This window comes from Scylla paramamosain, chromosome 12 (assembly GCF_035594125.1).
Source record: "Scylla paramamosain isolate STU-SP2022 chromosome 12, ASM3559412v1, whole genome shotgun sequence".
In the NCBI taxonomy this organism is placed as follows: Eukaryota; Metazoa; Arthropoda; class Malacostraca; order Decapoda; family Portunidae; genus Scylla; species Scylla paramamosain.
In genome coordinates this window covers 717501-745000 of record NC_087162.1, presented here as the reverse complement: position 1 = coordinate 745000, position 27500 = coordinate 717501, and the positions used below count along the sequence as shown (strand labels likewise).

The window sequence follows — 27500 nt, the reverse complement described above, 5'->3', positions numbered from 1 at the left end:
ATCCGCATTACATTTTTACAGCTTCACTTTGAGGACTGACTGTCATATATATTGTACTCAAACATCAAATGGTTTTATTTTGTAATTTCCGCTTCGAAGGATTATCGCGTTACAATGCCAATAATTGGAAGAAATTTTTCAATCGCCACATGGTCTAGATTACAGCAGGATTATCACAGTAAATCGGCCGTAAGTGGGTAGGCTTGGTTACCAAACTATCCGGGATGTCCGTAGCTAGTAATAAAAAAAAAGTGAAGAGTTTGAGTAGTTAGTTGTAGCAGTAAAGGGAACTGCATTGTGCCTTAAATGAAAAGACACGTGTATCTCGCTCTACTATCGTCCCCTTGAACTCTCTTGTCGCTGACTTAGGTGGAACTGAACCCTAAGGAATAATATGTGAATTTCTTTTCTTCATACAGTTCTTGGCGGTCGCTTTTTAAGTTTGTGCCGAGTCACCACTCTACCACATCCCATTGAGTGCGTGCCAGAGTGTTGGTTAAAACTTTATGCTTTACGATATTTGAGTTAGACTCTTCCTTGTGTATGTACATGTGTGTGTGTGTGTGTGTGTGTGTGTGTGTGTGTGTGTGTGTGTGTGTGTGTGTGTGTGTGTGTGTGTGCGTGCGTGCGGGTGTGTACGTAACGTGTGATATCAGATAGCTAGTCCTGAAGTATGAAAAAAATAAAATAAAAGGAATACATTAGGCGTAAAGTCGTAGCATTAAACTGAAATAGACTGCTGAGGTCCCACTCAATAGCTTACACTAAACGACGCAAATCTTAGGAGCAAAAAAGAAGAAAAGTGTTCTTTCATAGAGCTCTGTCACCAAGAAAAGTCATTTTGCGTGCCTTCAGTCAAGCCGCTCAGCTGTCGTTGGGGTGCCTTGTGCGTGCCCCGCCGCCACACCCTTGAATGATGGGCCCCTCGCCGTGCTCCTTGGTTACAGGGTCAGCTCTCTGCCTTATACGCTCGTCACATTAGCACTGCCATCTCCCGCCCATCACCTTCACCTCGCCGGACCTGTAATTTTCACCAGTGTTCAGTCCCTCCCTCCCGGTGATAAGTGAGCGCCTTACATGCTAGTATTGAGTCAGATCGTAAATCAACTTTTGAAATTACATCACAACAAAAATGTTATTTCGTTATTTCGACAGTTTTGGACATGAAGTAGTGCATTCACAAATATATCAATTCTTTTTTGTTATTTTGGAAAGACTAGCAAAGCACCCATTGATTGCAGGCTTTGTGTGGTAAAGCTCCTTGCCATTCAGTGCACCTCGTGGTTAAATCCCATAATTTGAAGACTGCAATGTGATGTGTCATTCTGTAAAGACGCAAGAAACTGCTACACGGCAGCTCTTCATGGGTGAGAAGTGCCGTAAAAGAAAGTGACTGGTGTGCACGTCTGTGGGTCAGATTAGTGTGGTGAAGCGTTTTCGTCACTTCACAGGTCACGAAATACGATATTGAGGACAATGACCAATCTGTCGCCTGCTTACGTAAAGGAGTTTCATTGCAACTCAGTCGGGCAGTTAGCATGTATTTTCTACTATAAATGCGTTGAATCTTTATTAGTTTCATTACTTACAGAATCAAAGATTTTTTATATTATCATAGGTATTTTTGCAGGATCACGCTTAGTTTCTCCATCCTTCAGTTCTTGATCTTGAAGCTTGGACTGTAGGACAAACGTGTACACCGCCCCGTCTCATGTCAGCAAACCTCCCTCCTTGTTGTCTCCGCCACGAACATCGACCTATAGCTCAGAAGCAAGGCAGCAACAGTTTTGACGCTGACCCAACACTTTCTGAATTGTTGAATATTTAACTGTGAGGTCTGACTGAACTATCCATCACAGGCGAGTAGTAGATGTAACTATGAAGTAAAAGTATTTGTAATTGTTTTTGCGAAGAGAAACTTTGATTTTGCCGTAATGTACAGTTCCGCGGAAAAGCGATCTCATAAAGACAGGTAAGGAAGATCATTGAACCACCACTAGCCATGAAAGTAGGATTAACAAACCGTACCATCCTGACAAACCGTCTCTTTCGATACCTTCCCTTTTTCCGCACTAACCGAGACGCTACAAATCACGATGGTCTCCCTTACGTGTGTGGTGGTCAAGGGCGTGGCGCGGTGGGGCGTGGTGAGACGCTCCTGCTGCCGTCCCGCCTCTGTCTGTGCCTCCTGGTGGATGGATTAACTATTTAGGCGCAGGACAGTTGTCGTACTGGAAGAGTACTGTTGAAAATTTTGCATTCAGATTTTTGTTCCCTTTTTTACTGCGTGTCGTTATCTACGTTCAATTAAGAATTAATTTTACACTAGGGAACTAATCCTACACTCCCCTTCCTTTCTCCCTCTATCCCTCAATTTTTCTCCTTTCTGTGCCTCCCTCCCCAGTTTCTTCCGCCTTCTTAGTGGAGAGGATGATGGCTAAGTTGAAAAGTTTGATTATAAGGCAACACTTCTCCCTGATATGTCCTTAGTGTTAGTGAATTAGGTTATTGTGAAGCTGATGCAAACACACACACACACACACACACACACACACACACCACACACACACACACTCACACCAAAGGAGAGTCTGAGCAGAATTAACTTTTCGCCATATTTCTGTTACTGAAGACGGTAATATCTTGCTTCTATATTGGTTTCCAATGCTTCTTTTCATGTTTATCCTACCTCCTCCAACACCACCACCTACCTCCTCCTCCTCCTCCTCCTCCTCCTCCTCCTCCTCCTCCTCCTCCTCCTCCTCCTCCTCCTCCTCCTCTACCTAGCTCCACATTCATCTCTTCCTTTCCTCCTCATCTTTCTTTTTTTCTCTATCTCATCCCTCTCCTCCTCTTCCTCCACCTCCACCTTCCCCAACCTCCATGTTCCCCAACCTCCTCCTCCTCCTCCTCCTCCTCCTCCTCCTCCTCCTGCTCTTTGCACCCTCACATCATATATCAACTAATGAAGCGTAAACAGTCTTCCTATTGTTACCTTTCTGATTAGCGAAACCTGGGCAGCCGGTCGCTTCGTCAGATCACAAAAAAAAACTTGCCTCCTCTGATGTTGGGTCATTCCGTTGGGATAATTAGCTCTTGTCACTCGTATCTCGCTGTTTACGACACGGCGAGAACATGGCGGTTCTTTACATGTAGTCATTCTTTTTTTTTTTACTGATAGTGATAGTAATAGTAATAACGATGATGATAATAATAATAATAATAATAATAATAATAATAATAATAATAATAATAATAGTAATAGGGTATTGTAAGTTCCGTCTGACAATCATGAGCAAGTCTAATTAACCGTGACAATATAATAATATGATGTGATTTTTCTTTTTTTTTTTTTCTATTCACTTACCTTCAGTTGTATTTATTTCTTTGCATGCGGCTATGGTATGAGACCCACCCCTCCCCCTCTCGCTGACACAGCTGGGCGTGTACCGAGCCTTTGGCGGGACGCACGAGAGAGAGTCGCAGTGGGAAGCGAAAAGGGCGTCTCTCTCTCATTTGCATAGAGCATGATGAGTAATAAAGGCAAAGGATGAGAGATTGTGGGGAGGGTTGAGGGGGAGGGAGGGGACGGCAAAGAAAGGAAGGGAGGCAGGGAGGAGCTGTAGGATGGTTAGCATTTTGCTCTCCCAAGATTTTGCGTGTCATTTCAGGAGTCATTTTACCGCATCACGTCGCCTTGGGCTGTCCCTTTCCTGTACAGAGTATAGTATCATCACTTCCATTTTTTTTTTATCTCTGTAAATCTCACTAAAAAAAACAAACACACCCCACACACACACACACACACACACACACACACACACACACACACACACACACACACACACACACACACACACACACTGTATACCTTAATAACATCATCATCAGCATTCAACATTCTCCCACAATATGACAGCACAGCCATTCTCTCGTTGCCTCTTCCGTCGCCGTCAGCAGAGTCTCTTCTCGCAGCTCCACTGGTGGGATCTTAGTTACGCAAACACTTCCAAGAGACTCGCCGTGTCCAGTTCCCAGTAGGAGGGCAGCCTCGGTAACCAGGGAGAGACAGGTGGGTAGTGGAGGCAGGCATCTTCGTGGCCTGAGGGTTACTGGTGGCGGTGCTGCTTCCTGCGTTTCCCAGACCAGCAGCAGGGGGTAGGGGAAGGGTCAGGGGTGGTAGAGAAGTGGAGGAGGAAGCAGGCGGCCGAGGGCGAGGATGAGGAAGAAGCATAAGGGGAGGGATGGGAAGGGTTAGAAAAAAATAGTAATAATTGCCCCATATACCGGTGGATGTGTTTTGAGTCGACCCTACCCAATTGCTGCTAATCCAGGCCTTTTGAGGTAAACCATTCACTCCCTTGCGTGCGTCAGGGATAAGGGTGGACCTTTGAATGGCGCGGCGTACAGGGCATGTGTCCATACGGCCGACCGGGACAGACGTGTGTTATGAAAGGGGCCTCTGGTGACAAATGTTTTAAGCTTTTTAATATGCAAATTACCTCCAACTGCGGTTGCATCTGAGTCTTCCGCATATATGGGAGGAGGAATAAGGAGAGAGGAAAGAGGGAAATGAGGAGGGAGAAAAATGTTAGTGTGGGGAGAAAACCCTATTTAGTTGAGGAAAAAAGATAAATCAAAGCGAAGTTAAAGCAAGAGAGAGAGAGAGAGAGAGAGGAGGAGAGAGAGAGAGAGGAGAGAGAGAGAGAGAGAGAGAGAGAGACAGAGAAAGGAGGAAGTGTTGTGTACATATATGAAATGGGCGAAAATAGAGAGAGAGAGAGAGAGAGAGAGAGAGAGAGGAGAGAGAGGAGAGAGAGAGGATGAGAGAGAGAGAGAGAGAGAGAAAGGAGGAAGTGTTGTGTACATATATGAAATGGGCGAAAATAGAGAGGAGAGAGAAGAGAGAGAGAGATGAGAGAGAGGAGAGAGAGAGAGAAAGGAGGACGAAGTGTTGTGTACATATATGAAATGGGCGAAAATAGAGAGAGAGAGAGAGAGAGAGAGAGAGAGACGAGGAGAGAGAGGAGAGAGAGAGAGAGAGAGAGAGAGAGAGAGAGAGAGAGAGAGAAGAGAGAGAGAGAGAGAAAGAGAGGCTTCATTTCTCATAGCTGAAGTTTCGAATGATAAAAGAAAAATATAATGACATATATTTAATTGGTTTTCCTTCCCTCTACCATCTCTCTCTCTCTCTCTCTCTCTCTCTCTCTCTCTCCTCTCTCTCTCTCTCTCTCTCTCTCTCTCTCTCTCTCTCTCTCTCTCTCTCTCTCTCTCCTCAGCGTCAGTCTTTCGCAGGGATCAACTTGCAGTAAACAAGTGAGGATATTTTGCCTCGCCCGGGGCTCCTGCCGACGCGAAACATGACAAGTTACGACTAATTAAGCGACTTTCCACTGGCAGAGTCAAAGGGTGTAGCGTCGAGTCACCAGTGAAGTCACCGGAGACCCTTCTGGGCGTGATTGAGTCTCCGATAATATCACCAGAATTTGCGTGGTTTTGTCTCCCGCGTGTAGTCGAAAGAATGAGTTTAAAAATACGTTTTGGAAAAAAATGGTGTTATTAGAGAATTTTTTCCAAGTACGCTAGGACAATTTTCAAGTTTTTTTTCTCAGTTTTATTATGTTACCTTTGTTTAGCTTTAGTTGTAGGTAACTTTCCGTAAGTGATGTGGACGGTAATTTTAGCCGAGTTTAGTAATCTGATGCCCAGTCGATGGACGGGTGGCCTCGGCGAGAGAGAGAGAGAGAAAGAGAGAGACAGAGAGAGAGAGAGAGAGAGAGATGAGAGAGAGAGAGAGAGAAGAGAGAGAGAGAGAGAGAGAGAGAGAGAGAGAGAGAAGATTAGTTTGCGGTGGTATATGTAGTGGCTTTGCCATAATAGTCAGTCACGCTTGCATTTTTGAGTGTAAGTGACAACAAAATACTTATCCTCCGAAAGAGAGAAAAAAAGTATTCACGAAATGGGAAAAAAGGGGAAGAAATAGACTCTTTTGCAATCTTTTACGACACTTTCCTTCAGCAAATGATATGTCAGTACATTTTATGGTTATACTTGTTGCTTCATCTCCACATGAACAATTTTGCTCGAGAATCCATCCGGAAGTTCAGTGTGGTGTTGCATCTTTACATTTTGAGTCGTAAAGGAAAGTCTTAGATAAAAGTTTGTACGTGTATAAAGGGACAGAAGGATGGTGTCCTCTAACTATGTCCATCTCTGATGATATCTTAGTGTTTCTGTGAGTGCGTGCGTGGGTGCGTGCATACGTACCAGAGTGTGTTTATTAACTTTTTATGTGTGTATGTGTGCGTGTGTGTGTTCTCGGAAATGTTATGGGAAGAACCGCCACCTGTCACCAGCGTTCACGTGGCGCCACGGGGCCACAGGGAGGGCAGATTCACTCCCTTTTTCCCTATGTCCCCGGGAGTGGCAATAAACAACGCCACCTGAATAAAAGGAGCTTACCTATCTTTTGAAAAATGCTGGCCAGCATGGCGCTCCACCTGTCCCAGCGATGCAGCTCCCCAAAAAAATTTCAAGTTTACAGAGCAGTTTGATTCGTGTCATCCATCATTACCTCTCGTACATGTCGCCAGAAAATTAAAAAAGAATTAAGGCCTTTATGGTATGTCGCAAAAAGAGGTTTTACTCGTACAGGGTTATGATTGTGGAGAGTTTTTAATTGCCGCTTAGGTTCGGTAAAATTGCTCTGCTGGACGCAAGGGAGCTGTTGATCATACGGGTTATGGAGTCTCTATTTTCTTTAAAATTAAACGAGACCTGAGGGACGCTGCTGTGCCGGCTGTCGTCTGTGTTTTCCCCGGGCTCGCTCTTCTTCTGTGCGGCGCAACTTTACTAATGGAGGATTACGCAACTTTGTCTGCACCGACACTCATTTCCATCATCATAACTTAGTTGCCCAGTGTCCTCGGCTCGTCGCGCCAACTTGTCTTTAATGTGTGAGTTCTTTGCTAATTTCTCACGCCTTTTCCATAATTGCCCAAGAGGAGACGTTGCTCTTTGTTCCCTTTCTCAGTCTGCCTTGTTTTGCTTACTTACATCCATAGATACACTCATAGCAAAACCTGGTAACTCACAAATAGATGTAGCTCTTTTGATTTTTTTTTTTTTTTTTTTTGTCAGAGCCTCTCGTATCCCTCGTCAGTAAGTTAAAAGGCCTCAGGTACCAGATCAACGCCTCGCAACATTCTGTCAACGAACACACTTTAGACTCGTTAAGAAGCGTTTTGTTCTCGATATTCTTCCTCTTGTCAGTACGCAGTGGCTCGCGATCACCAGGTAGGACCGTTTTTTCTTCAAATATTCTTTTTCATCTCTGTGAAGGGTCAAAGAGAAACGCTGTCTTGTGTTGTATATCGGCCAGTCTTTCTTTTGCCTTCTGCTTTCATATTCCGTTGTCATATTGCCTGTACGAGAAAAGTTCTTTCCAAAGTGCTTCACCATCCACGGTAGAGTAGCAGAGGGCGCCGCCATTCGTGAATAGGATTTATCCTGTCGAGGTGGGTGTTGTTGTGTTGTTCTATTAGGCCGAGGAAGCTGCTGCTGTTGTGCTAAGTGAACAAGAGCCGCCACTAACACCACAGGTTTCGAATCGATTGAAGGTAGCAAAGATAGTTAACTTCCACAAGGAAACACGCACCTGTCAAAGGTGAGACTCAGAGGTCCCGTGTACATGCTGGCCTGTTGTGTGCCCGTGTGTGTCTGTTTGGCTGTGGCCCAGGCGTCTTGCGACCACACACACACACACACACACACACACACACACACACACACACACACACACACACACACACACACACACACACACACACACACACACACACACACACACACACACAATACATATATATATATATATATATATATATATATATATATATATATATATATATATATATATATATATATATATATATATATATATATATATATATATATATATATATATATATATAATGAGAAGAGCAGAATCTCAGAAAATGGAAAATCATTAATAGTCTTTGTTGCAACATGTTGGTCAAAAAAGCCTAAACGGCAATCCCTCCGATTCATGCCAGATATTTCTTAATGACCGACAATTTAGTGGAGATAATGGACCAGAAGCGGATCTGGCTCGCTCAAGAGTGGCACCATTTTTGGGTATTTAGAATAATTCGGGAGCATGTTGGGTAGAGACCATCGCCATTCCCGATCAGGTTACTCCGTTAATGATGAGATTTGTGTGTCGGGGGCCGCCGGTGCCGCCAGTCTCAAAAACAGGACTTTATCCGCGGTAATGATGCCGGCAAGTTGGGTTAATGTGGGTGCCGGCCTCCGGCCATTGTGAGGCGCATTACCGGCCCAGATTAACGGCCCTTTTGTTTCGTTGACATCGTTATCTACGTTATTGTTTTACCTCGGGAAGAAATAGGCTGTGCGAAGCGTTATCCTCCTCTCCGTGTGCTTGTGTGTGTGTGTGTGTGTGTGTGTGTGTGTGTGTGTGTGTGTGTTGTGTGTGTGTGTGTGTGTGTGTTGTGTGTGTGTGTGTGTGTGTGTGTGTGTGGTTTCGGGTGCGTGGGTGTGTGGGTGCTCGTGTGTGTGTGTGTGTGTGTGTGTGTGTGTGTGTGTGTGTGTGTGTGTGTGTGTGTGTAATAAATGGCCACTTTTTCTCTGCTAATAATGTCTCCACTGTGCCTGTTAGCGTCCTCCCGGCGTCTCCCGGAGTACAGCGACGCCTAACACTCCTCCCAGCGACGCCAAGCTGGTGAGTTATCAAGGCGTCCATCCGAGTTTGGCGTCCCCTCAAGGCTGTCCCATTCTCTCTCTCTCTCTCTCTCTCTCTCTCTCTCTCTCTCTCTCTCTCTCTCTCTCTCTCTCTCTCTCTCTCGGGACACTGCCGCCCGTGACCGTGGGTGAGTCAGTCCTGGGCGAGTAGAGCGACCCCCGGGGGAAAAGAATGGTCCAGTCCAAGGAAAATTAGATTGATCGTCTGTTCGAAAAATGTCAGATTCACTTATAGCGGCAATACAGCGCCTTGTGATGGTGGACGGGGAGCTTAGAGAGAGAGAGAGAGAGAGAGAGAGAGAGAGAGAGAGAGAGAGAGAGAGAGAGAGAGAGAGAGAGAGAGACCAACGCACACATAGAGAGACAGGCAGGGGAAAAAAGAATAGATACATTAAAGGAGAGAGAAAAATGGTAAAAAGTAATGCATATGGTCCAAGGATGAAAGATGGTGAAAAGAAAAATAAATATGTGGAGATTCTTATGAACCTCAGTGAGCTGTTTAATTACTTTTGTGGAGGCGTGTAATTATTATCTGGGTTGCAAGTTACCTTGGTAGACAGAGAGGGAGGAGGAGGAGGAGGAGGAGAGGGCGCCACTGAGACCATCTTGACGTCAGTGGGCGCAGGAAGGCACAAGGGAACACAAAGAAAGATCATACCGTAGCGAGAGAGAGAGAGAGAGAGAGAGAGAGAGAGAGAGAGAGAGAGAGAGAGAGAGAGAGGGTTTTTTCATAATATAGCAGCATTATGAATACATTATTTTCACACAGTGATAAACAGAGAAGCGGCGAAACTTTAAGGGAAGCTTACTAAAGGTGAATTGGAAATGGTGGTGGCGGCGACGGAGGGAGGGATGGGAAGGGTTAAGAGTATAGGAAGGTGGTGGTGGTGGTGGCGGTGGCGGTGGCGGTGGTGGTGGTGGCGGCGGCTGTGGCTGTGGTGGCGATGGTGAGGGGAGTTAGAGGCCACCACTCCTGACGGTTGCTGAAGTAAAAATCGCCGTAATAGGAACGCTGGTAAAAATTGACGTCCTTTTCCGGTCGCAGTGAGCGTGGTGGTGTGGGTGGATGAGATGGGGTGACGTGTGTGTGTGTGTATGTGTGTGTGTGCGTGTGTGTGTGTGTTTGGGTGGGTGGGTTTGGGTCTGTGCGTAAGAGAGTGTATTATAAGAGTAACAAAAAGATGGTGTCTAAATAGTGTTGAAAGTAACGGTGAGGAGGAAAAAGATAGAATGGGTTGGGAAGTAAGAGGTATTCAGCCAGCCAGCCAGCCAGCCAGCCAGCCATGGGTGGAGGTTGAGACCGTGGGAATAAAGGGGAAAAAAAACATGGAAGGAAGAAGGAGGGGAAGGAGGAAATATGGATGGTAAAAATTAATAGGAAATGCGATAACAGGAAGTAGTATATTAAGATGATTCTTTGCATGATGTATTGTAAATAGCCATAAAATGTGTTCTGGAAAGAGATAAATACACGGGAACCAAGAGAATCAAGGATAAAAACAGGGCGGGGAGATACACGTAGCCAGGTGGCGACAGTAAAGAGATATCAAGTGTGTGGGGTGGCGGGTGGAGGCTGGAGGGAGGCAGAGGATGAAGGAGAGAGTTTGAGCAAGGGTGTCACTTTTTTTTCCCCGCGCAGAGTAAGAATGGCAGCATTTTTTTTCCCTCCATGAAAGGCCACTTGATCTGGTAGAATAAAGAGAGAGAGCAGGGACTTTTCGGGCGCCAGAGTCCTTTGCGGCACTTGTAATGCATCCAGTCGAATCTCCCCACTGCTCACTGAATGATTCGCGTCGCTTCATGAGCTCCGATTCCAGTGACAGCGTTGCCGCGGCGGCGTGTTCCTGACCAACCATATTCTCAGGAGAGCGAATGACGCCAAACAGACAGCTGTACGCTCGCAACTTAAGCTCCTCCACCTCGCTCTCCACTATTCATGACTCTATTGCCCTCATTCACTCGTAGGTTATGTCGATTTCCTCGCTTGGCAAAAATCAGATGCAGCTGCATGTCATTGTCTGCGTGGGAGCCGCTGCACCTAATGACCAATTCACTAAACTGGACATAAATACGTTCATTTAGAGGGAAGGGGAAAAAATAAACACCCAAGCGGACCGAGTTAAGTTCAGATTTTATTCTCATGGTTTTCGTTTTCTATATTCTTATTGTGAACTTGGCGGAGTCTCGGGTGTGCTGGAGCGTCTCAGAGGCCAGAACCATACGTCGGTGGTGATCTTTTCTCTATTGAGGCCCAGATATTAAAGGTGGAGGCCAGGCACCGTGGCGGCCAGCGCGTCAGCTCCTGGAGGAACAACTTGCTGCCCCATTATTGACGGTAGATTCTTTTATAAGAGCTCTGGATAACGGCCTCTATTAAGACGTATCGTGCAAGCCAGCCCACTATTCAACGCTTCAACCGGCATGCAATGGACCCCGGTTGAGTCCAGTTCCTGGCCTCCTTTCTGTGTGTGGCTCAACTGCCCCAGTGGTCAGTCTCAGTCCAGCCCTTTTCTTTTCCCCTTCCTTTCCCGTGCGTCCTTTTTCATCACGTTGTAGATGTTCTAAGCCGCGCTCGCTTGTCCCACCGAAAGACCTGCTTCCATACCGTTCCTTCGTACACGATAATCTTTTCCTGGAGCCTCAATTTGCGTGATATGAAGATGCTAGCTTGGAAATCATTAAACACAAGGCACAGTAGTTTAGCAGCGAAGGTTAATATTGGTGAGGCTTTTATACATATTTTTAATTAAGATAAATTTCTCGGAGAAGGGTCACCGCTCACTCTGGCCATCTCGCAGAAGAGACCCATTGTCGGGGAACAATCAGCCAGTTGTTTAGAGAGGGTGCGGGCGGTAGCCGCTCCCCACGCCCTTGCACATGCCCGCCCCGACCACCCCCTACCTAACCCCACACTTCCCATACCTGTCCCCATACATTCATACCTTTTCCATCACTGCCCGCATCCGCTCCATGCTCCTCCACACTTCACATATCTGCCCGCACGCACCCTATGCCTACGCCGCCTGCTGCTTGTCTGCCCGCCCCTCCGCGTCCGTCCACTCACCAGCCATGTCTGCCGCCACGCAACGGACATTCATCCCTCTCCATATCTACACGTCCACATTTACTACCACACCGCCACAACAATGCGAATGCCTCCACGCTCCACTCCCCTTGCTCGTCCATACCTGCCTCCACACTGGCCATATCTGCCACTCCTACACCATTCAGTTCTGCACACTCATAGTTGTCTTCCCATCTCCATACCTGCCTGTCTTAGCCTCCAAACACATCCCCAGTTTTCTTGCATGCCGCTCTATTGTGTGCATCTGCTCGCATGCATGTATAACTGATGTACACTTTCTTAAACCTCCCGCATTTTAAAGACTTATGGCTAAACATCATCGTTCTCTAGCATGAGATTGACTTGATCAGCATTTACAAGGTTTAGTGTGTGTGTGTGTGTGTGTGTGTGTGTGTGTGTGTGTGTGTGTGTGTGTGTAGGAGCAAGGACCTTCCCATACTTCGCGCCTCCTTCCCATCATTCTCAGTAGCCGAGGGTTTTCTCACCTTGACCTCCTGGCCTGGTAAATACGATGGGGTGTGATGGTGTCCTTCCCTTCCTTCCTCTCCTGTACCTTTTTTCTTTCCATCATCCTCAACCCTCTACTCACCTTTACCCTTTCTTCCTACATTGTTTTGTGCAAGTCTCTATTTATCATTTCCGTGACTTCAGTGTTGTTTTAAATGCATTCCTGTCTGTGGCAACATCGTAGTAAGAATGTGAAGCGTGTCTATAATCAATTGTCTCCCCTCTGTGTTGACGCATAAGCTCATCCTATTCCCGCCACATAAAACTGCGCCTCGCCACACCACTCATATCTTTACTCTCGCAGTGTTCTTTCCCCGTCCCTCCCTACCTAGCAATTATAACCTAAAGTAATAACCATCCCCATACACGAGCACGCCGCTAGGTATAGCAACGTGACTCGGAATGGAGAGATAAAACCGCATATGGTCAATAAAGAAAGAAAAAGAAGCACTTTCACTTTACCAGTTTTGAATCGAATAAGTTATTTGTGCTTTTGATTAGTGTATAGTTAATCTACGACTTATTTTCTCGCATTGTTTGTACAGAATAATTATAAGTTCAACGCGTGCCACCACAATTCCCACTTTGCTGGCTCTTAATTCGCTGTGTTAAAGTGAACCTTTTAGAATACATCCGCGTACAAGTTGTTGGAGTGTAACGGGTCGTGGGTGTTGGAGGAGGTCCATGAGGGGCGTATCGAGGGACGAGGCTTAGGCAGGGAGGCAACGTGGTCTGGATACTGGGATGGAATAGAGTGAGAAAGTGGAATTGGTGTGCGGCATGGGAGTGAGTAAAAAACGAGAAAATAGTTCCACGAGAGAGAGGCAGGCGACTGAAGCGAGACTTTCAGAGGTTGCTGATTAAGGAGTTGGAGCAAGGTAGGGAATACGAGAGGAAGGGGAGGAAAAGAAGGGGGAGGGAGGACAGAAGGGAAAAGGGACGAAAGTGGCAGGGGAGGAAGGAGGGAGAACATCACAAATCCCAGGGAGACCATCCCTTAAGACTTGCATACCCGAGCAATCAAGCATGACAGGGAGTCACGTCCTATGCTATTCACTCCAATGACTCTCAGACGGTAATAAAGGATTATCACTTTACTTACATCTTTGCTCGCATCACGACGATAAATGCATGCGACGTGAGTGTGCAAGAGCGGTGTGTTTGAGATCAGCATGAGCCGTACTGAGTGGGGTATCAGTGTTTTGATCAGTGGTGGTTGCAATTTTCCTGCCGCCGCCTCCGCTTTGTACATGCTCCAGGTTTTGAGGTCGGCGCGACGCTCAGTTTTCCTTCCTCTTCTGATGAGTGAGCGACCCCTGACAGTGACGCAGGTTGTACACCGCCGGCTCGCATACTGGCCGATATTCGTGTACCAGAGTATAGAGAGAGACACGCAAACAAATATACCATGAAAGGAAGATCACATATATTACTGTGAACAATAACAACAACAACAACAACAAGAACAACAACAACTAGGGACATCAGTACGTACACCTGTCGCTATAGATATGTAATCATACACAAACAAGACTTTGGGGAGGTAAGTGGATATTGAAAGCCTATCGTAACATTACCCAACCTCGCATCCTGTTTGACCTTCATCGCCTTAAGAACAACAAGGACCAATACATCTCACTTGCTGGAAAAATTCTCCTTGCCACCCACTCCTCACTATAGGTAGGCACTTCACGTAGATATATATGCACAATCTAAATCATGTAATTACGTTAAGATGATATAATTATAGAGAACATAAATAAATGTCCGTATACCTATTTCTCATATGTGAGGAAGTGTACCATTTACGCCACAATTGTAAACCGGGTACCTACTGGCTATTTGCTTCACTCAGGCTGCCTTCGTGAAATGAATGTCATATTATTCTCATAGTCTTCTGTAGCATCATTCCCCTGCTTATTTTCTCCTTTGTAGCTTTACGACTGTTCGCGGTCACTGCTTTTCGGAACATACTAATAACAAACGTCTATCAGCCCCGTTACTTAGTCTTGTGCTTTCATTCTATCAATTCATTGGTAACTTATGCACCTTTTCTGCACTCTTCAGCCTACAATCTTGTATACCTTAGCTTAGCAGCAATAGCAGCATCAACAGTAACAACAACAATACTGCAGTCATAGATTTAAGATTCCACCCCAGCATTACACAAAACCCCTTAGTCCTGCAACAGTAAAATTCTCTTCGTTGCTGCAGCGGCGCCAGGGCAGGAAAAGAAAGGCAACACAACACAACAACACCTGAAACAAACAAAAAAAAAAAGACCTCCACCAACACCTTGAAGAAAAAAGAATCTACGTAGGCAGAATTTAAGCAAAAACAAACCACTACCACTAGCAGCCGCAGCAGTAACAACAACAACAACAACAACAACAACAACAACAACAACAACAATACATCATCACAAAACTAAATCGAGACAAGAAACAGACATAAAGATGTTAAATAACAACCACAACAACACCAACAACAACAATAACAATAACAACAACAACAACAACAGCTACATCACAAGCTACACTAGCGGAAATAATGAAAGCCATAGGAATCACACGAGCAGCAGTAGCAGGAGGAGGAGGAAGAGGAGGAGGAGAAGGAGGAGGAGGAGGAGGAGGAGGAGGAGGAGGAGGAGGAGCAGCAGCTGGAGAAGAAGGAGAAGGAGCGGGAGGAAGAGGAGAGAGAGCACGGCGGCAGCATCAGGGGTGGAGGTGGCGGTGGCGCGCGGGGGAGCTGGAGACGCCTGTGTTGACATAAGGTGGCCGCCTCCGCTGACCAAAGCCGTGTCCCGATTCCACTGACTGTGGCCTCTGCTTCCCACACCTGTCCACACAGGGAGAGCCTTGCCGCGTTATTCACACACACACACACACACACACATACTGTATATACATTCTCTCTCTCTCTCTCTCTCTCTCTCTCTCTCTCTCTCTCTCTCTCTCTCTCTCTCTCTCTCTCTCTCTCTCTCTCTCTCTCTCTCTCTCTCACACACACACACACACACACACACACACACACACACACACCTGCCGCAGCTGTAGCCACCACCAGTGAGGTCGTCGCCAAACTCGTCACTGGTGTAAATCTTCTCGCGGGGGAACGTTACACGCTTCATTACCCATCATACATTTGCACATCAACACACAATTGTCGCCGGGGCAGCCTCAATCAGTCCCTGTAATTGAACGGTTATTTAGTATTGATCACAGGTGTGGGTGGGGATGGCGGACGGTCACTAGATGTGGATGTGTGGATGTGCCCTCCTGCAGGGTCACGAGGGCGTCCATCCAGCTCCCCCTCCGCGCTGCAACACATCACCGTCAAGTCCTCTGCCGCCGGTAACCCCTGTGCGAGTGCGTGCTCCTGTAGGGATGGACGCACGGGGCAAGGGAAGGGGAGGAAAGGGATCTCGCCACCGCCCTGAGACGAAGCCAAGGTTTGCGTTGGGACGCGGGTGTTTGGGGACCATAATGATAAGTAAAATATTATGTAAACACGGCTATGCGCTGGGAGGGACATTAAAAGAAACACTGCATCAAAGTCACAAATATATACACTGCCTATGAATGTTTACCACGTATATTGGTTGTATTTTATTAATGAACGAGCTTTTGGTGTGCATCTCATTACTAGCAAACTCATACGCGGCGTGGCGCGACGCGGCGCTGGACATCTGAAATTGTGGAAGAGAAAAGAAGGATCGAGGAAATTTTCCGGTATGAAATTATAATAATAATAATAATAAATAACACGTTTAATTTCCACGCGTTTTCATTTATGAATGTTGATATTTCATTTACATTTTCCATTAATACATCTTCACAGCAATTTCAGTAAACTTAGACATTTTTTTCCTTCAATCAAATGCCAAATCCCTCAAGGGGCCGTCAGTTGGGTTTGCATTACTAACGAGATAGAGGAAAAAAAGTCTAATTTTATCCGCAGATCACGTCACTACAGGAAGGAAAATTTTGTAGATTATTCTTAGAGTCCTGTGTCGGAACTCTTTCAAGACGTTCCCGTTTGGTACCCGAATCACGTCCCCGGGGAGCTGCTGGACTTTTCTTGCTTCCTCTTGTGTTATTATTTAATCCTGAAAAAAGAGTAATCTCTTAAACGCGACTTAATGCCACATTCATTTACGTTAATAAATCACAGTCTTCCTTTCGAGCCAGTGCTTGGAGTCACATGACGTGGAATGCAAGCTGTCTGAGCATATTTTTTTCGTTTTGCCTTACTTTACAGCTTTTTGTTACTGATTGTCATCTCTCTTATCTATCCGCCTCTTTTTCCATCCCTCCTTCCTTCCATCCACTCCTCTTATCCCACCCTCCCTCACGTCTCTGTCTGCTCGTCGCCTCTCTGTTCTCCTGTCTCCGCCAAGCAAATCAGTCAAAAATGGCAGTAAAAGTTGGGATCACTTGACCGGTAGGGCGAGACGGGCCGACCCTTGACAGACTCTTGACAGATTGATGGTGTTTGCCCGCCATAATGACACATATGATGTATCCTGACTGGCCCGGCCCTTGTCCCACTGACGTTATAAATATTCACCGACTGCTATCGTAGTGGACATAGGACTTTATTTTTTATCTTTTCACCTCTATATATTTTTTTCTTATTGAACGACGAACAGAAGAGGGGGAGGAGGAGGAGGAGGTGGTGGTGGTAGTGGTGGTGGTGATGGTGGTGGTGGTGGAAGAGGAGTACGGAACTGAAGAGGGTAAAGAAAGAAGAGTTTACTACGAGTATAAAAGGAGTCTGAGAGTAACGTTGCACAGGACAAAAAGTATCACTATCGTGTGTCATATGCACGTCACTCTTGTCCCCACACGATGATGAACGTAAAGTAGCCAAAGAAAACGTAGCACCGTACTATTTCTTGAGTCAGTGCCAACAAAGCCATTCTCTTCCCGTTTTCTCTGGACTGTTTCCATTATGTTTGTTTGCTTTCTACTTTTCCCCTCGCTCCCTTCCTCTCCCTTTCCCTCCCCTTGTTGGAAACCTTACTGCAGTAGAATCAAGAAGACACCCAGCATGTGTAGTGTATTTTTCTCTTGTCATTCATATTATATGCATTATGTTTATTTAACGTCATTTGAAATTCATTACTAAGAAATTGCCTTTCTTTGATGGAGGGTACGTGGCCGCGACCCGAGGATCTTTTCTTAATGGGAAGAAAATAGCATGTTGCAACAAAATGGTCACATTTTGTCGTAGCAATGTGTTTATCCACCTGCCTGCTCGGGGGTTTTTAAAGCCATTTCTCTGCTCGGGTGTTGTTTAGTCCCAGCACTACCACAGTCTGCTGCACTCAAGTTAAACGACGCCCTGCAACCACCCACTGCACTCGTAAAATATTATCCTCATCTCGAATGTTGTATGTCTCTGAGCATGACGGATGAGTGATTAGAGAGGTTTTGAATGTTACGAACACACAGAAGTGCACTTAGTACCATAAATTGTCACAGGCAAACACCATAAAAGACGTACGACTTGCCTCAGCCACTCATCCTCGTTAAAAAGGCGTGACGGCACTAACATTATAATTCTATGGAAAACATATCTCATAGACTTCAATATATACAACTCAGTGTGTGTATAGGTATATTTAACGCTGAGGGTCATTCACCCATATGGTCTCGATTATTCTCCTCACTTTCACGTACGTAGCTTAATAATGGCGTGCGGAAGAGGGGAATCAGTGTAATAGTGAAGTCGATACATGTTTCTTATAGCAGCAATCCGCAGGCCTTCAGCGGCAGCGCTCGCCAAATTATCCGGCAAAGACCCAGGTCATTCGCTGCGTCGATGACCCTCGTCGCTCCTCTCGCTCGTCCTACATTAATTGCTCATCAACTTATGCCAATAATATCCACCTAATCTGGAAGAAACAGAAATTGCACCCTTTCATATTCCTGGCTGTATGAGAGAGAGAGAGAGAGAGAGAGAGAGAGAGAGAGAGAGAGAGAGAGAGAGAGAGAGAGAGAGTGTGTGTGTGTGTGTGTGTGTGTGTGTGTGTGTGTGTGTGTGTGTGTGTGTGTGTGTGTGTGTGTGTGTGTGTGCATTGGTGACACACAATTGCACAATCACAAAAACACAAACACCTGCTTCATAATCCTTTACCTGCAGTTTCTCTCGCTTTCTTCCATCTCACAAACACCACGTGACCCGCGAATTATTGTGCTAAGCCTTCGCGTCCAGTGAGGAAGGAAGGAAGGAAGGAAGGAAGGAAGGAAGGAAGGGAGGTGTTGCTTGCGAGAAGAGTGACCGGGTAGAGGAGAGAACAAAGAGCTTATGCGCATTGAAATAATTTTGAATAAGACCGATGAAAGAGATAATGAAGATAGTATGATAACAATAGACAAATGGGAGGAGATAAAAAAAAAGGAACACGGATCAGTAACAAAAGAATGGAAAACAGATGCAGGAGATAGGGTATAGGAGAAAAAGAAAGGGAAGGAGTAAAAAACAGACGAGAGGAGAGAGAGAGAGAGAGAGAGAGAGAGAGAGAGAGAGAGAGAGAGAGAGAGAGAGAGAGAGAGAAGGGGGTAGGGTGTGCTCTTTGTGCTGCCTCAGTAACACACAGGTCATCTCCGTGGCAGTGTTCCGCTCACCGCTTGACGTTGACAGATTACACGTCTTTGGCTGAGAATACTTGCATTTTTTTTTTTTTCACGCCTTTTTAAAGAGTTTGTATTTTCCTCCGCTTCTCCTGTATCTCATTATCTATAAGCCTACGTATTTTTCGTGTTTTTATTCCTAACTCGGGCAGGATTTGTGTATTGTTCTCCTAAGTACCATTTTTTTTGTATGTTTTTTTCTTTCTTTCTTTCTTTTTTTTTTTTTGAGTAAGGTATTTTCTCTTCTTATTTTGAGGAGGTGAATTGAAATATGTATAGATTGTCATCGAGTGTCCAGAAAAAAAAAAAAAGCCCAAATTCTTCCACAATTTACCTTGGAATCTCGGTTTTCCTTCGCAGTACACGTGTTATCTTCCTAATTTTTTAAAGCGAATACTTTCCAGAAATGAAAAAAAAAAGTTTCTATTCCTTCCTTTGCTTTCACTTCCTCCCTCTCAGTCCCACACAATATCTAAATTTCACCCTTATTAGTCTTTATTTTTCGTTCCCTGTTCAATCATTTTTATTTTTTCCCTTTCCCAACTCACAACTTTCTCGTATTTCCATCTCCTTGTTCAATCTGTAATCCCCAATTGAGCATCTAGTAATTATGGGATAAAATAAATCATCAGGTAACGTGTGTGTGTGTGTGTGTGTGTGTGTGTGTGTGTGATGAGAAAGGTGGGAGGATGATGGGCAAGCACCGATCCCTCTCCCTCTTTCCTCTCCCTACCGTGTTTCTTTTTACATTTCCTCTTGTCTCCCTCTACCTCCTCCTGTTCCTCCTCCTCCTCCTCCTCCTCCTCCTCCTCCTCCTCCTCCTCCTCCTCCTCCTCCTCCTCCTGCTCCTCCTCCTCCTCCTCCACCTCCTCCTCTTTCCTCCTCCCTCCTCTTTCCTCCTCCTCCTCCGCTTCATATTTCTATTGCTTCTGCATGTTTCACCTTTAGCTCTCTCTCTCTCTCCTTCTCCTCTCTCTCTCTCTCTCTCTCCTCTCTCTCTCTCTCTCTCTTCTCTCATCTCTCTCTCTCTCTCTCTCTCTCTCTCTCTCTCTCTCTCTCTCTCTCTCTCTCCTCTCTCTCTCTCTCTCTCTCTCTCTCAGCACGTGCCCTTGTTGTCCTCTCTTCCTTGGTCCGTCTCTCTTCCTCTCCTTCGATCCCTTCTCGCTCCTCCTCCTCCCTCCATCTCTCTCTCTCTCTCTCTCTCTCTCTCTCTCTCTCCTCTCTCTCTCTCTCTCTCTCAGGCGGGAGGGATGAAAATGTCAATATCGTAAGCGAAAAAAGGGATGGATTCCAAATATTAGGCCAACACTATAAAAATGTCCGGTGTGGAGAGTACACAAGGCGCATTCCAAAGTCCACACGGTCAAAATTAATAATTATTGGAAAATACGTCTTCGGAATTCAACATACGGGGTTTAGATATAAGTCTCAGATGCCCTCACCTCTCTGACGTCACCACCTGTGAGGAAGACCTGCAGGAGAAATGTGAGGGGTCATGTAGCACTGTTGCGTTAGTCCTTAGACTGAGGGTTTCATGTATGACTCAGAGGCCCTTACCTTCTGTCACTACCTCTAAAGATGACCTGAAGGTGAAGGGTTATATGGATGGTATTGCATGAGATACCCTTATCTTCAGTCCCTCTCTTCTAAGAAAGGCCTGGAGGAGAACATAAGGGATTTTAAAGTATTCCTGCGTCAGTTTCCCTTACGTCCTTTCCCTGTAAGGAGTGTCGGGTACCTTTGCTTCACCTCAGCACCTCTAATAAGACCTGGAGACGAAAGGTGGAGGATTATATAGTATTTGTGTCTTAGCCTGAGTCTTCCTCATAAAATCTTTGCTTTTTTACCATGAAGAGCTTAGTAAAGGAAAGATGGTGACAAAAAACAGCAGTGTGACAAAAAAAAAAAAATGTAAATTATGTAAATGAGCGCATACAGTATAATTACGTAAGGTCTATAACACACACACATCTGAACACACACACACACACACACACACACACACACACACAAAGGGATGCGTATAAAGAATTAATGCCTCAATCACGTTACTATTCTGGAAATGCCACCGACCCAGAAGTCACCATAGTCGCTCCTTCCTCTTCCTGCTCCTCCTCCTCCTCCTCCTCCTCCTCCTCCAGACCCCATTACCCTGCAGAGTGCGAGGAGAAAGAAAAATAAAGGCGTCTTGGGCATTTTTTTTCCCCTTTCCTCCTCCTGCATTCCCTTCAGGCTTTTCCCTCCCTTCATTCTCTCAACACAAACTTCCCACAACTTCTTTCCCTCGACACCTAATCTCACCATCGCCTCGTTTCTTATATACTTTTCACGCCGAATTATTAGTTTTCTTATCTTTTCTCATCGTCTTTCTTTTTTCTTTTTTTTTTCTTCGTTTCTTCTTTTTCTTCATTTTTTTTTTTATTTTTCATTCTCGTTGCCGTCGTCGCCTCCTTTGCTCCTTGTATTTCTCTCTCTCTCTCTCTCTCTCTCTCTCTCTCTCTCTCTCTCTCTCTCTCTCTCTCTCTCTCTCTCTCTCTCTCTCTCTCTCTCTCTCTCTGCATCTGTTCATCATTTCATATACGTCTATCTTACTGTTTGCTTATTTACCTTTATATTTATTTATTCACATATACCGCTATCTATTAATCAATCCGAGACACACACACACACACACACACACACACACACACACACACACACACACACACACACACACACACACACACACACAACTTTTTTTTTCCATTAACCCTATTCAGACTTCGAAACTTCACTTTTTTTTTTCCTTTTTTTTCTCTCGCCTAAAATAAAGCATTTCCTTCCGTCACCACCTCACGTCCCCACTCACAGCTAACACTGTCCCTATTCTCCTCTCTCTCTCTCTCTCTCTCTCTCTCTCTCTCTCTCTCTCTCTCTCTCTCTCTCTCTCTCTCTCTCTCTCTCTCTCTCTCTCTCTCCCTCCCTGACCACCACAACACAACATCCACCGCGCACCATACCTATCTACCTACCTCCTCTTCTCCTTCCCTCTTTTCACCACTGTCAACAGCCCAGCATTCCCTCCACTGCACCTCCGACCAGCCAGCCAGTCAGTCACCAGCGGTCCAGTGTTCCCTTCTGGGCGGGTCAGGGCCGAGGCGAGCCTGCTGGTCTTAACGTACATGTTCGCTCATTATCACCAGCGGGTATTGTTAATCTCCGCTTCTCCCAGGTCAATATTTGCGGCACAATGGGGAAAATTATGCAGTTGCTTCGTTTTTTACGCAGCCGTTTTGTTTACACTCTGGAAGGGGACTGGTAGGGGTGTATGGGGGGATGGCTGGGGAGGAGGCAGAGAGGGAGGAGCCAGGGTCGAGAGGAGTAGAGGCTCTGGGAGTATAAAGAGGGAGAGAGAGAGTGAGTGAGTGAGGGAGAGAGTGAGTGAGGGAGGGTGGTCATTACGCGACCGGTAGGGTTGAGTAGGGAGGAGTAAGGAGGAAGACGACACACACACACACACACACACACACACGTTAGGTCCCAGCAGTCCTCGGCGGCTCGAGGGCCTCTTAGACACTTCCTTGATAGACTTATGTGAAAGACTGTCGTTAGTTGCCAATTCTTCGATGCTGTTTCGTCCTTGGGTTTATTCGTGTGTTGTGTCTCTTCTTCCTGTCGCCTCTTCCTTCCCGCCGCGAGGTGCGACTTGACAAAACGCGTTCGTTTATTGAAAAAATGATGTACCGTTCCTGCGCACTATTGTTGTAATAAGCTAATTTACTTTCTATATAGTGGTGAAAAAAAATGCTAATAATGACTTCAAATAATCATGCTAGAGAAGATTATATTCATTAGCAGGTGTTCGCTGAATTCCATCGCTGACAAGACATGTAACTTTTATTTTCTATCTAGTGCTTAAAAAAGGTATGCAACATTTTACGGAATAGTGGGAAGGATGGAGTTTGGAGGGGTGAAGGGAGAGGGAAGGGAGGCACTGCTTGGTAGAGGGGGAGCAGGAGAAGGAAGAGGAGGAGGAGGAGGAGGAGAGGAGGAGGAGGAGGAGGAGGAGGAGGAGGAGGATCACAAAGTAGGGTCCCTCCCATATACATTCAGCTGATGAGCTTACTTTAAGAGAAATTACTGTGTGTGTGTGTGTGTGTGTGTGTGTGTGTGTGTGTGTGTGTGTGTGTGTGTGTGTGTACTGAACTTCATCAAGCTTTCATTTTCAAGGAATACATTTAATATAGCATGTTGTATACACATTACTGTTTTCAAGGAAGTAAAGCAAATGTCTTCCACACATTCTACCCCCTCTCATTTTATAACCTTTATCGTGTTCTAGAAGGGAAAGAACCGGCAAGTAAAACGATAATTTATTACTGTATTAAGATATTCCTGGTTTATCGTTCACATCATACTTACTTTTTTTTTTTTCATGCATAACACCGACGAAGTTCAAGCCAGATATCATTCCCCTCGCGTCTAAGCTCCCCAGGCCTCACCGCCGCCTGGTCTCCGTGTTCCCTTCTTGGTACAACTTTAACCGTACAGCCTCCGCTCAGTCTTTCAGTCTTTCCCCCGCCGATCCTTGCCACGAGCTTCCTGCGGCACAAAACACCACCACCAGCAACACATCGTAACACAAATTGCCGCCGCGTGACTTGATATCCCCGGCGAACGAACGCACACAATACACCGCGATGTTAATCTCTGTATGCAGCTCAGCACAATGCAATCACAGAAGCATAAGGAAGCGATTTAACTCCTCAGGTGTCGCTTTTTCACGTGTGCTTCAGGCCGGACAGGGAGTACGAAGGTTCATTTAGCATCGGACGGCGTGAAACGGTATCATCATTACCTCTTACAAGGCCTGCTTCTGTTACTGCCTCGCTTGATGCCATTACTCCAGCGCCCCCACTCGTCTCCTCCGTGCCTCTGATAGCTGTCACACAAAGTCTCAATCTCGTGCTTGGTATCAATGACCTCATGCAGTTTCCCGTCTCATGCGTTACATAATATTTAGTCATGAGTGGTAAATATATTTCCGAGATTTCTTTATGTCTCTTCCCTGCATGTCGATACCTACCAAGGATTTCCGTGGTGTTACGACTGTAAGCAGATGACAAAAAAACAGTGATCCTCTAATTGGCCTAAATGTTCTCCTCCCTGGTGTCTCTTTTAGTTTTCCTTAACCAAGAAGTGGCGCAATCCTTTTTTTTTTTTTTCCCTACTTACCTCCTCCTTTTCCTACTCTTCCTCCTCCTCCTCGTCCTCCTTATCGTTCCTACCACAAAAAATAACCTGTTGCAAAGTTCTAGAAGTGTTTTGCATACTTATTTTTTGTATTCATATATTCTCGGTTTTTACACACACACACACACACACACACACACACACACACACACACACACACACACACACACACACACACACACACACACACACACACACACACACACACACACACACACACACACACACCTAACGACAGCACAGTAATTAAGCACGTGCGTGTGCGTGTGTGTGTGTGTGTGTGTGTGTGTGTGTGTGTGTGTGTGTGTTTGTCTTCTTTTTTCTAATCATCTTCATCCCCATCAGCACGTTACGATACCTTATCTAATCACAGACCACTTGCACTGTGTCAACATCACTTTCATTTCACCTTCACTTGGGCTCCTTTTACTATTAAGTCCTTCCCTTCCTTAACCTGTATTTCCTTGACCTCTTCCCTCCTCTTCCTCTTCATCTTCGTTCGCGTCTCCGTCCTTATCTTGTGCATTCTGCTTGCCTTCACCCTTGTCATCACCGTCGTTGTCCTTGTCGTCCTCGTCTTCATCCTCCTCCTCAGTTTCCTTCTCCTTTTTCTCCTGTTCATTCGCAGTATCCCTTTTATATTAGATTGAATCAGGTGGAGAATTCCTTTAATGCGCGAAGTATGTGAGGAGGGCGAGGTGTTGGCACGAGAGACAAACGGACAACACAAAACCTCCATCAAATCACTTCAATGCATGGCGCTTCACTCATCTTACCCGTGCATCGCCTCCTTGAGCTTCCCTAACCCTTCCCACCCGTACCTGCCATATAGACTATACCTGAGAACTGATACCCTAGCCGAACAAGTATTAGGATTTATTACGCATCGATCTGAGAAGTTAAGGGATTATTTCATGAAGAGTTTGCTGACTACTAACACTCCATACTGATAGTGAAACAAATAGAAGTCATTATACGACTATATCAGTAGTTAAAGAAGAATTCCATGATGAGCTTGTTGAGAAATAGTACTTCAGAATAAGTAAAAAAAAAAAAAAAACAGACATCACCATATGTTCATATCATTAGTTAAGAGACTATGCCACGGAGACCTTGCTTGTTCTTTTCATTATATGATGATGGCAGCAGCTAAGAGGCTATCAAGACACTTCAGATTACGGCATGCACCGGTCTCATTGCTCACAATCAACATTACTTATCCTTTCTTCAACGCTGTCTCACGTTCACACAATGGTAACAATAAGCAAAAAAATACGGCTGACAAATTAGAGAATGGATATATGTAAAAGGTCAGATGGTCCCTTCAGGTTCCAGCCCTTCATGACCTCCGTTAGCCACTCTTACCCAATGAAGAATAGGCAAAAATGCGGGTGACAAATTAAAGAATGAAAATGTACGAAGACAGATGCCCCTTCAGGTTTCAGGAAGGAAGGAAAGACTGATGAATACGAGGGAGTTCTTTGGTGAGGACACTGGGAGAGGAGGAGGAGGAGGAGGAGGAGGAGGAGTGGAGAAAGGGAAATATTACGCAGAACGGAGGGAAGAAAGTTATAGTATCCCTCATAACTCACATCAAAACTGAAGAGAGAGAGAGAGAGAGAGAGAGAGAGAGAGAGAGAGAGAGAGAGAGAGAGAGAGAGAGAGAGAAACATAACTGTGTCAAATATTGGAAAGCTCAAAGGAAAGGAGAGGAAGTTGGTAAATGTTTTTCGTGGGTAAGAGAGAACATTTGACAGATTAACGGGAGTTGGAGCAAGATATTGGTTGGTGGCGGGAAGGAATGAGGGGGAGGGGGAAGGAAGGAAGGAAGGAAGAAAGGGGGGAAGAGAAGGAGGAGGAGGAGGAAGAGGAGGATGAGGAGGAGGAGGGGGAACCTAACTGCCAATAATTCCATAAATAACATAAACCCTGTACCTCAGAAGAATGATGTATGAGCCTCTCTCTCTCTCTCACACACACACGCACACACACACACACACACACACACACTTTATAATACAATCTTCTGTTTTCTATTTCGGATTCTATTTGTACTATCACTTATAAGTAGTAATATCCATAGCATTAGTTATAACCAATATTATTAGTATTAATATTAATGTTGTAGTTATTGATATTATAACCCTCGTCACCCATGAGGCTTGGAACGCATGTGTCCTTGGCTCGTGTGTGAAAGTGTTACCAGAATGGGCAGAGGAGAGGGACTGGGGACTCTCTTAACAGGCCATTCATTCCTTAGACTCAAGGAAGGACGCGAGCTTCATTATATTTGATTTGTGTTTCCATATGTTGCTTATGTATTTATTTTGCTATGTTCTTACTTATAATTTTTCTTGTTTTTTTTTTTTTTTGTTTTTTTTTAGATGGAGCTTTACTTTCCCTGGGTCCTGGCAAGCTGTGCATATTTTTTTTTACTATTGTTGTATTATTATTATTATTATTATTATTATTATTATTATTATTATTATTATTATTTTATCATTACTATTATTATTTGTATTATCATCATTATTTGCATTTCCATTTACTTTATTTTAAATATATGATTTTAGTCATGCTTTCATGAAGTTTTACTTTTTTAGTTCTAAAATTGCATTGTTTTGTTTTGTTTTGTTTTGTTTTGTTAAGATTTTTTTTTTTTTGTCTTTACAGGTGTTGGTGGTTTTGGGAAAAATTAATTATTTTCCTGTAAAAGTAGTGAATTTCTTCTATGCATTTCATTCTATTTTTTCTTCTTCTTTCCCTTTGGTGTTTTCTTCTCTTTCTGTTGTGGTTCAGGTCTTTGGTTGAATTTGCTAAGCTCTTTCTAAGTGAATGCATACATCACAATGCGAACATTTAGCTGGAATTCAATATTTCTATTAGTTTTAGTAAATCTGGATGCATACATAATATTTTATCTAATACTTCATTCACTAGAAAACTTAATAGTTTTCCTCTCACTTTTTTTTTTTCCACACTCACGTATTACTCATGAAACAAACCATAAACATTTCTTCTATCGGATGTTTGCGCTGATCTCTGTTCTGCTTTACATTTAATGTCTGAAAACATTTTTGCAAATATGCTTGCATGACTTCGCCTTCTGAATTCTTGAATGATCTTAAATGCATACTCTTCCTTTATTGCGTCCACTGCTATGTACAACAAGTATTGCCTTTCAAGCATGGGGAACGGGAGCTATTCTGTTACCTTTTTGCGCCACCACGACAGTCCTCGCCCACCCCATTGCTGAG

General features: G+C 44.9%; 1 protein-coding gene across 1 annotated transcript in view; it reads left to right on the top strand.

Moving 5' to 3' along the window:
- Nucleotides 1–27500, top strand: part of LOC135105496 (WAS/WASL-interacting protein family member 1-like) — a 197824-nt gene that overhangs the window by 170003 nt on the left and 321 nt on the right. Inside the window, exon 5 of the mRNA XM_064013631.1 lies at nucleotides 26917–27500. This exon is cut by the window's right edge and continues 321 nt beyond it. Coding sequence (XP_063869701.1) covers nucleotides 26917–27054 — 138 coding nt within the window. The 3' untranslated portion in view covers nucleotides 27055–27500. The remainder of the gene's footprint in view (nucleotides 1–26916) is intronic.